This window comes from Nerophis ophidion, linkage group LG01 (genome assembly GCF_033978795.1).
Source record: "Nerophis ophidion isolate RoL-2023_Sa linkage group LG01, RoL_Noph_v1.0, whole genome shotgun sequence".
In the NCBI taxonomy this organism is placed as follows: domain Eukaryota; kingdom Metazoa; phylum Chordata; class Actinopteri; order Syngnathiformes; family Syngnathidae; genus Nerophis; species Nerophis ophidion.
Window position 1 is genome coordinate 40404608 of NC_084611.1, and position 10690 is coordinate 40415297.

Below are 10690 nucleotides of genomic sequence, written 5' to 3' on the forward strand. Positions count from 1 at the left end.
GCTTTTATTTTGTAGTTGATTTTACTTCTTTTTTTATTGTTTATTTTTAAAAAATACTGTATTACCTTGTCTTTTTTTGTTTTTTTATCGTATTTTTTCAAATGTATTTTTTAACTCATATAATTAGTGTATTTTGTCTATTTTTGCTTTTATTTTGTACTTGACTTTTACTTCTTTTTTATTCATTTTTTTTTTTTAATACTGTATTTTCTTGACTCATAGTTCAGCGAGGACGTGGTGGATGTGAGACCGGGACCAGCTATGTAACACGGCGTCCTCAAAAGTTATAAATACATCTAACAATTAGCTTGTTGCAGCCATGGGCCACACACACGCCCTTCTCACCTCGGGAGGGCCATATAAATAAAGCCAGCACAGATGTGGGAGCTGAAAGGTTGTCATCAGAAGGCATCTTCCGCCTTCATTAATTTGGTAAGAAAAAAAGATGAGCGCCGAAACAGAGCAGCCATTCCCGACTGGCTGGTTCCTGTCCGCCTCTTGGCCGGGCTGCACGGTGCCTTCCTTCGTGCCCGAGCGCGGTGACGGCAAGGAGGATCGCATGTGGTGGAGGGTGGGCCTGGACGTGGCGGCGTTCTTCTCCACCGAGGTGTCGGTGGGCGCCCAAGATGGCTTCCTGCGGGTGGAAGGTGAGGCGGAGGACTGATGACCTGACGGAGGACAAACTCCTAAGGAGGAAACTGGCATAGATGAATGTGTGGAAGTTGTGTTTGTGCAGGGAGACACGACGAGAGGGCCGACCAGCATGGATTTATCTCCAGATGTTTCACAAGAAGATACAGGTCAACTCTATCATTGAACAAAGAAATAGCATTTCATATCCTTATTTTTTTTTGTTTTTTTTTACTTTTCTGGATCTGTTGCAGGCTCCCAGCTGGGATGGATGTCACCAAAATGGTGTCCTCGCTATCCGTGGACGGAATCTTGACGGTGGAAGGTCCCATTCCTGATTCATCCGCTGCCGCTCCCACTGGGCTCATCATACCAATAAAGGTGATTCTTTTATTTTGAAAATGTGCTAAACTAGATATGTCCGATAATGGCTTTTTTGCCGATATCCGATATTGTCCCACTCTTAATTACCTATTTCGATATCAACCGATACTGATACAAACAGTCGTGGAATTAACACATTATTATGCCTAATTTTGTTGTGATGCCCTGCTGGATGCAATAAACAATGTAACAAGGTTTTTGTCAGGTTCAAACACTGATGACATTTATTAAACAAAACAAGAAGCAAATAATTAAACAGAGACAGAATTAAATTTGGCTCAATTTGAGGAGAGACGCATGGACACTCTACCCTTGTACAGTGTCTCGGCACGCTCTGCTAAAAATATTGCACGCCTCCTTCTTTTATTTGGATCTTCCCTGACCACATGGTCAGAGCTGTTTCTAAGGGACTAGGGCCGTAAACTGTTCACAGAAAAAGTCGTTTCAAAAGAGGTCGTAAAAGAGTTCAAAAAGAGGTTCATAAAACAGTTTAAAAAAAGGTTCATAAAACAGTTTAAAAAAGGTTCGTAAAAGAGTTAAAAAAGGAGGTTCAAAAAAAGGTTGTCTGGAACTTGGGCAGATCCTGCCTTCTCCGCTTTGTAGTCCTTGGGTTAAAACACTATATTTCTGTTGATTACAATACATGAAAGAAAACAGAACACCTTCATGTTGCTTCTCCCCCACGCAGTTGAGTTTTACAAGCATTTTTCTTGGTAGGTTCAAAGACAACTTTTGCTTCTCACAGGACACTCAATGTAACACAACGTTTTTTGTGATAACGTAGAAACAACTATTCTAACAGTTTTCCAAAATAAATCAACTCGAGTGATGGAAAAAAATGCCAACATGGCACTGTCATATTTATTATTGAAGTTGCAAAGTGCATTCTTTTTTTTTAAGATGTCTCAAGACAGCAGCTTGGAATTTGGGACATGCTCTCCCTGAGAGAGCATGAGGAAGTTGAGGTGGGTGGGGTTGAGGTGGTGGTGATGGTGATGGTGGGGGGTGGAGGGGTATATAGTAGCATCCCGGAAGAGTTAGTGCTGCAAGGGGTTCTGGGTATTTGTTCTGTTGTGTTTATGTTGTGTTACGGTGCGGAGGTTCTCCCGCAATGTGTTTTTCATTCTTGTTTGGAGTGGGTTCACCGCGTGGCACATATTTGTAACAGTGTTAAAGATGTTTATATAATATAATAATAATAATGGATTAGATTTATATCGCGCTTTTCTATTGTTAGATACTCGAAGCGGTCACAGAGAAGTGGGAACCCATTATTCATTCACACCCAGTGGTGGTAAGCTACATCTGTAGCCACAGCTGCCCTGGGGTAGACTGACGGAAGCGTGGCTGCCAGGTTGCGCCTACGGCCCCTCCGACCACCACCAATCATTCATTCATCATTCATTCACCGGTGTGAGTGGCACCGGGGGCAAGGGTGAAGTGTCCTGCCCAAGGACACAACGGCAGCGATTTGGATGTCAATAGGTGGGAAGCGAACCTGCAACCCTCAGGTTTCTGGCACAGCCACTCTACCCACTACGCCATGGCCACCCTCAGTGTGACCTTTATGGCTGTTGACCAAGTATGCTTTGCATTCACTTGTGTTTGTGAAAAGCGGTAGATATCATGTGACTGGGCCGGCACGCAGAGGCAGTGCCTTTAAGGTTAATTAGCGCTCTGTACTAATTTTATATATATATAGATAGATAGTACTTTATTGATTCTTTCAGGAGAGATCCTTCAGGAAAAAAAAAAAATATATATATATATATATATATACATATATATATATACATATATATACATATACACGTATGTATGTACATATACACACATTTATACATATATATGTACTGTCTGTATATATACATACATATATGTATGTATACATGTGTATATATATGGGACATATATATATATATACATATATATATATATATATATATATATATATATATATATATATATATATATATGTATATATATATATATATATGTGTGTGTGTGTGTGTCTATGTATATCTATATATGTGTATGTATATATATATATATATATATATATATATACACACACATGCATTTTGGGAAAAAAATGACATATTGTACAAAACACGAATGTCCACTGCAAAGGATGATGTCTCTTAAGAAGGTAAATAGTTTCATTTATTTGAAGTTCAATTTTATTTACCTTAAAAAAAGGAGAATAATTTAATACATACACACTTGGATTTGTTGTGAAGTATTTAATTTTCAAATGTTATTCAGATGTTTAATATGGTTTCATTTACATCACTATTTTCTATTCTTACAGGATAAAATACATTTTTTGTTTTGTTGTTTATTTGCAAAAAACAGGTGGAGGCTGATGTTCCAGAAGAAGAAACCCTGGAGACAAATCCAGGACCCCTTCAGGAGGAGGGGGAGGAGGAGGGGGAGCCCACACTTGGCACAGAGAATGTTCTGGATGATGTCCAGAGCCAACAAAGTGCAGACGCGTCCAAGCAGCTGGACGCTGATGAAGGAGAAGTGGTTAAGGATGAAGACATCCAAGGCGACTTGGGGGAGGCTACTAGTGCTGCTGCTGCTGATGATGATGACACGCCGCAGCCGGTGGAGCAGCAGCTGGGCACGGAGCCATCAGACGAGGCCCTGGGCCAGGAACTCCAACATGGCGAGTAACCATGGAGACGGCGTCCGACTCCTCACCTTTCCTTCTTTGGAGAGCCAATAAAGCGACATAAAACTATTCAATGGTGTGTTATTGTGCCAGAAGTGCAGACATCAATAGAGAGGTGACGCTGTCACTACTGAACGGTAGACAACCGGCAATCCGCACGGGAAACGACAACCGCTCCCGTCACTTATAGAGGATCTTTGATTCTTGGCTTTGTCCAGCTCTTTGTGATGATATCACAAGGGGTTGATGGAATGATTGACAAGTCGTGAGTGAACGCCCAACACCTGTGTTAAATTGCCAATCCCCCGTCCACATCTCCTCAAACGTGTACCAATTACTTGTGCTACAAAAATTTCCGTGTGTGCGCCGTTACGGTTTTGAGGTTATTCTAAAACTAATTTTCTGACAAGTGAAATCGTCCTGAAATGAGCAGGGGCGTCCATGATAACGTTGCTTGGACGGCAACATATCTTGCTCCAAAACCTGTATGTACCCCATCCATCCATCCATTTACCGCTTACCTTTCAGCATTAATGGTGCCTTCACAGATGTGTAAATTACGCATGCTTTGGGCACTAATGCACCCCCATACCAATCACAGATGCTGGCTCTTGAACTTTGCCCCTAGAACAATCCGGATGGTTGTTTTCGTCATTGTTCCGGAGGACACGACATCCACAGTTTCCAAAAACAAAATTAAATGTGGACTCATCAGACCACGAAACACTTTTCCACTTTGCATCAGTCCATCTTAGATGAGCTTGGGCCCAGCGTTTCTGGGTGTTGTTGATAAATGGCTTTGGCTTTGAATAGTAGAGTTTTAACTTGCACTTACAGATGTAGCGACGAACTGTAGATACTGACAGGAGCGGCATAGCTTGGTTGGTAGAGCGGCTGTGCCAGCAACTTGAGAGTTGCAGGTTCGATCCCCGCTTCCGCCATCCTAGTCACTGCCGGTGTGTCCTTGGGCAAGACACTTTACCCACCTGCTCCCAGTGCCACCCACACTGGTTTTAATGTAAAAAAATTAGATATTGGGTTTCACTATGTAAAGTGCTATGAGTCACTAGAGAAAAAGCACTATATAAGTACAAACCCCGTTTCCATATGAGTTGGGAAATTGTGTTAGATGTAAATATAAATGGAATACAATGATTTGCAAATCCCTTTCAACCTATGTTCAATTGAAAGCACCACAAAGACAATATATTTGATGTTCAAACTCATAAACTTTGCAAATAATAATTGACTTAGAATTTCATGGCTGCAACACGTGCCAAAGTAGTTGGGAAAGGGCATGTTCGCCACTGTGTTACATCACCTTTTCTTTTAACAACACTCAATAAACATTTGGGAACTGAGGAATCTAATTGTTGAAGCTTTGAAAGTGGAATTCTTTCCCATTCTTGTTTTATGTAGAGCTTCAGTCGTTCAACAGTCCGGGGTCTCCACTGTCGTATTTTACGCTTCATAATGCGCCACACATTTTCGATAGGAGACAGTTCTGGACTTCAGGCGGGCCAGGAAAGTACCCAAACTTTTTTTTTATGAAGTCACGCTGCTGTAACACTTGTCTTGCTGAAATAAGCAGGGGCGTCCATGATAACGTTGCTTGGATGACAACATATGTTGCTCCAAAACCTGTATGGACCTTTCAGCATTAATGGTGCCTTCACAGATGTGTAAGTTACCCATGCCTTGGGCACTAATACACCTCCATACCTTAACAGATGCTGGCTTTTGAACTTTGCGCCTATAACAATCCGAATGGGTATTTCCCTCTGTTTCCTCATATAATTTGAAATGTAGACTCGTCAAACCACGGAACACGTTTCCACTTTGCATCAGTCCATCTTAGCTGAGCTTGGGCCCAGCCAAGCCGGCTGTGTTTCAGGATATTGATGATAAATTAGTTTGGCTTTGCATTGTAGAGTTTTAACTTGCACTTACAGCTGTAGCGACAAACTGTAGTTACTGACAGTGGTTGTATGAAGTGTTCCTGAGCCCATGTGGGAATATCCTTTACACACTGATGTCGGTTTTTAATGCAGTACCGCCTGAGAGATCAAATGTCCGTAATATCGCTTAGGTGCAGTCATTTCTCCAGGATCTCTCTGAACTTTTTGATGATTTTACGGACCGTGGATGGTAAAATCCCTAAATTCCTTGCAATAGCTCGTTCAGAAATGTTCTAAAACTGTTCGACAATTTGCTTACAAAGTGGTGACCCTCACCCCATCCTTGTTTGTGAATTACTTAGCACTTCATGGAAGCTGCTTTTATACCCAATCATGGCACCCACCTGTTCCCAATTGGCCTGCACACCTGTGGGATGTTCCATATAAGTGTTTGATGAGCATTCCTCAACTTTATCAGTATGTATTGCCACCTTTCCCAACATCTTTGTCTTGTGTTGCTGGCATCAAATTCTAAAGTTAATGATTATTTGCACACAAAAAAAAAAGATCAGTTTGAACACTAAATATGTTTTCTTTGTAGCATATTCAACTGAACATGGGTTGAAAAGGATTTGCAAATAATTGTATTTTGTTCATATTTACATCTAACACAATTTCCCAACTCATATGGAAACGGGGTTTGTAAATTTCACTTCACTTCACAGTGGTTTTCATGCCTTGGGGGCATTTGTCACACAAGTTATACAGCGCAGCAGAATACAATAATGAGGTAAATAAAAATAATGTTCAATAAATTAATCCAGCAGCCTACGTGATGGAACCTACATAAATCCCTGACTGCGGGCGGGCGTGCATGTTGGTGCCATAGTGCAGCAGGCGGACACACCAACACAGCCAGCGCTGAGCCGTCTGCTAATCTGCTGCACGCTTTTTTTCCAGCCAACAACAACACAAGGACCGCCACAATCCTCACAGACGTTAAAAGACAATGAAGACATGTTTTTTTGTTTTTTTTATTGCATAAAGACATCATCAGAGAAGACGCAATCATCATCCTCTGCCTCGAAGCTCAAAGATTAAAAAAAAAAGGCAGAGTGTCACATGTTTAAAGTATATTTACAATAATATGATAATACTACAGCACAAACACACAATGCACCTCTAACCACGCCTAAAAAGGACAAAAATCAATAGAATGACTGTAGGTCTTTGTGGAAAAAATAAATAAATAAAATGAAGGCACATTGCAATAATTTTCTCAATCAAACATGAATCAGATTTCAACAGTGTTTTTTTAAATGATGTACATCATATTCAAGAGTTATTCATATATTAATATGCAACTACTACTTTTTGTCTCAATAAGCTGAATTTAACGAACATTTCTGTCAAAATAATTGTATCCAATTTATCACAACACTTTGTATTGCCGTGAGTTCCCGGCGAGAAGACAAAAGCTGTCTTTGAACCTACCAACAAAGCTTGTAAAACTCCACTGTGTAGGATAGGAAGCAACATGAAGGTCTTCCGTTTCTTTCTTCTATTGTAATGCACAGAAAGATTTTAACCCAAGGACTACAATGCGGAGAGGAAGCAGGGCCTAACTACCCTCAAGGCAACCTTTTCTTTCGTCTCTCCTCATTTGAGCCAAAATTACAAACCCCGTTTCCATATGAGTTGGGGGCCAGCTCGGGCCCAGCGAAGCCGGCGGCGTTTCTGGGTGTTGTTGATGAATGGGTTTTGCTTTGCATAGTAGACTTTTAACTTGCACATACAGATGTAGCGACCAACTGTAGTTACTGACAGTGGTTTTATGAAGTGTTCCTGAGCCCATGTGGTGATATCCTTTACATACTGATGTCAATTTTTGATGCAGTACCGCCTGAGGAACAAAAGGTCCATAATATCGTCGCTTATGTGCAGTGATTTCTCCAAATTCTCTGAACCTTTTGATGATTTTATGGACCGTAGATGGTAAAATCCCTAAATTCCTTGCAATAGCTTGATGAGAAATGTTGTTCTAAAACTGTTCGACAATTTGCTTACAAAGTGGTGACCCTTGCCCGATCTTTGTTTGTGAATTACTTAGCATTTCATGGAAGCTACTTTTATACACAATCATGGCACCCACCTGTTCCCAATTAGCCTGCACACCTTTAGGATGTTCCACATAAATGGTTGATGAGCATTCCCTAACTTTATCAGTATTTATTGCCACCTTTCCCAATTTCTTTGTCATGTGTTGCTGGCATCAAATTCTAAAGTAATGATTATTTTGCAAAATTTTTTTTTTAAATTATCAGTTTCAACATCAAATATGTTGTCTTTGTAGCATATTCAACTGAATATGGGTTAAAAATGATTTGCAAATCATTGTATTCTGTTTATATTTAAATCTAACGCAATTTCCCAACTCATGGAAATGGGGTTTGTAGATCTGTCTCCGTTTAATTCTTTGCTTCTTGTCTTGTTTAATAGATGTCATCAGTGTTTGAACCTGACAATTTCACGGGAAAATAACAGAAAAATTATTCTTAAAAAAAGCTGAATTGAACTTGACTGCAGCAACCTCAGCCGTCTTGGAACAGCCAAAAACTAATAGAGTTCTTGTTCTGACGAAGAACAAAAATTCCTGGGAGTTTGGAGAGGACATTGAGAGTTTAAAAAAGGAGGGAGAAACACTGATTTGACTTTTCACCCTAGGAACGGCAGCCATCTTGGAACAGTCAAATATCGATTTTTATCAATTAAAAAAATGTATATACTTCAAAATTTTAATAAAAGGCAGTTAAAATGGTGTCATTGGAGAACATTCAGACTTTTGGCACTCTCAAAAACTCAATAGCCTTCTTGTCTTGCCATAAAACAGCACAAAAAAGTCCTCAAACTTTGAAGGATAAAATTATGAGGGGTTCAACATTTGACCCAAGCAACCTTATCACTCTTATATCAGTCCAAAAAAATAATAACAATAATAATTTGTGCTCTGACAACAAATATTCTTAAAAGTTGAAATTAGCTCTTAGGGAGAGGGGACAACTTTGACTTTTGGCCCCAAAAACATCAGCCATCTTGGATCTGTCAAAATTTAAGATTCTTGTTCTGATATAAAACAACATATATTTTTTTAAACACAAAATCAATAGCTTTTTTTTGTCCTGATAGAATAAAACAATCCTGGAATTTTAAAAAGAGGGTGAAATCAACACTTGACCTTTGACCCCAGCAACCTAATCACTTTTAGATCACTTCAAATAAACAACTGGGTTCTGGCGCCGACTTCAACATTTTTAGAATTTTGAATAGTGTACTTAAAAGAGGGGCTGAAAAGGCATATATCAAAAACAAATAGGGTTCTTGTTCTTTGACGTCAGCCATCTTGGATCTAACAAAAAAAAAGACCTGCAGTGTTCTTGTTTTTGACGACGGCCCTAAAATTGGAAGACTGAGGAAAAATAACAGATTTCGGGGAGGGGCGATGACTCATTGAAAGGTTTGTTTTTCCGCCGTCCAGATGCTGTTGATCCGTCGCCAGCATGGCGATGACGTCGTCGCGGGTGTTATTGCGGTCACTTGGCGGCTAACTAGCTTGTAGCTTCTTCTATATGGCGGGGGTGGCGGGGGATTAGACCGCCAGGGGCACGGGTACGTCGGCGTCCGCCACGTCCCCGCCGGAGCCCCTGCGAGCCCTCGTTGCTGAATAGGTAATAAGGCGGCGTCTGGCGAGCTTCGATGATGAGGACGCCCTCGGGGGACAGCGAGGCGAACACCGTGAGAGGGTCCACGTCCATCGGGATCCTGACGGGACAATTAATTTAAGCCATTAAATGCTCACAATTATAAATTAAAACAAAGCAGGGTTCATTTTATTTGGCTCATAAAACACATTATAATGGGACTGCCCCCTTAAAAAAAAAGTGACCTAATGTGACCTTTAGGACAGCTAGAGTTTGACTCTGGAACAGACTATTTCCTGATTCTTGAACGTTCTAGAATGGATGGTACATTACCTAAGAGGTTCTAGTTGGATAGCAGAAGACTAAAAGAGCTCCAAAGTTCATTCTAAGGACCCGTACAGACTTTGGCAGACGGCGTCTCCAAATAAGGCATTTGGAGAAGTGTCAACGTAAACATCTCGCTCCGCCGGCCCCGGAGTGTTCCTAATTAGAGGAGACCCTGGACAGGCGTCACACCGCCGCGAGAAGGACGAGTCGCTCCCAGCTGGGCAGGAGCTGGAATGCGGCGAGCTCTATTTATAGCCGGGAAAAGCGCGTGTCGTAACCAAGCAACGGTGGACGCTGAAAGTGTGACGCTTGTGACTGTTGATTCTTTAATAGTCAACCCAAGGTCACCTGTACCTCAACTTAACCCTTGTGTGGTGTGACCAGTTTTCATTTTTTATTAAAAAGAAAAATGATACAATCAATGAATTGTTTAATCTCAGACTCACTGACTTTGGCTCCATTTCTGTGAAGAACATATATCAGAATACATATTTAATGACCACCCCCCCTACACATTTCTATTACATATAAGATGTCCGAGTTCACTGGACCCGGGGCTAATAGAAGTGTAGAAATTGATGTTCTGTGTACAACACACACACACACACACACAGGATATACATTTATAATGAGGACCAAGATTTTCGTCATGACTTGTGGGGACCACCCTTTCTACAGGTTGTGGAGGCTTAAAAAAATATGGTAAAATGGCCACTGTCCAGTTAGCTCATACATGTCTTTAAATCTCTGGATTGATGAAGTGAATTGAATTGGAATATTTATTTCAAACCTGCACAGTAAAACTAAACACAGGTGTTTTTTTTTTACATTTTGGCAGAGATATTTATGCAAGTCTTGAAAAGGGGTTGGATGAAGCAGATGCTTATAAAATCCCAACACCTCTCACTCATTCCACATTTAACATAAACAAATACTCTATAAACAAAAACAAGAAAAACTCCTGTACACTAACAATACGATAGTACCACTTTTACTATTAGACAAGACGAGACAACACTCTCTCTCTCTCTCTCTCTCTCTCTCTCTCTCTCTCTCTCTCTCTCTCTCTCTCTCTC

General features: G+C 40.7%; 1 protein-coding gene across 1 annotated transcript; it reads left to right on the top strand.

Annotated features, from left to right (window-relative positions):
- Nucleotides 1-365: 365 nt before the first annotated feature.
- On the top strand, nucleotides 366-3760 carry LOC133554321 (heat shock protein beta-1-like). The gene is made up of 4 exons (XM_061902926.1): nucleotides 366-647; nucleotides 737-800; nucleotides 885-1011; nucleotides 3370-3760. Exons 1-4 carry the CDS (start codon nucleotides 446-448, stop codon nucleotides 3691-3693), a joined length of 717 nt encoding a protein of 238 aa, XP_061758910.1. The 5' UTR covers nucleotides 366-445; the 3' UTR covers nucleotides 3694-3760.
- The last annotated feature ends 6930 nt before the right edge of the window (nucleotides 3761-10690 follow it).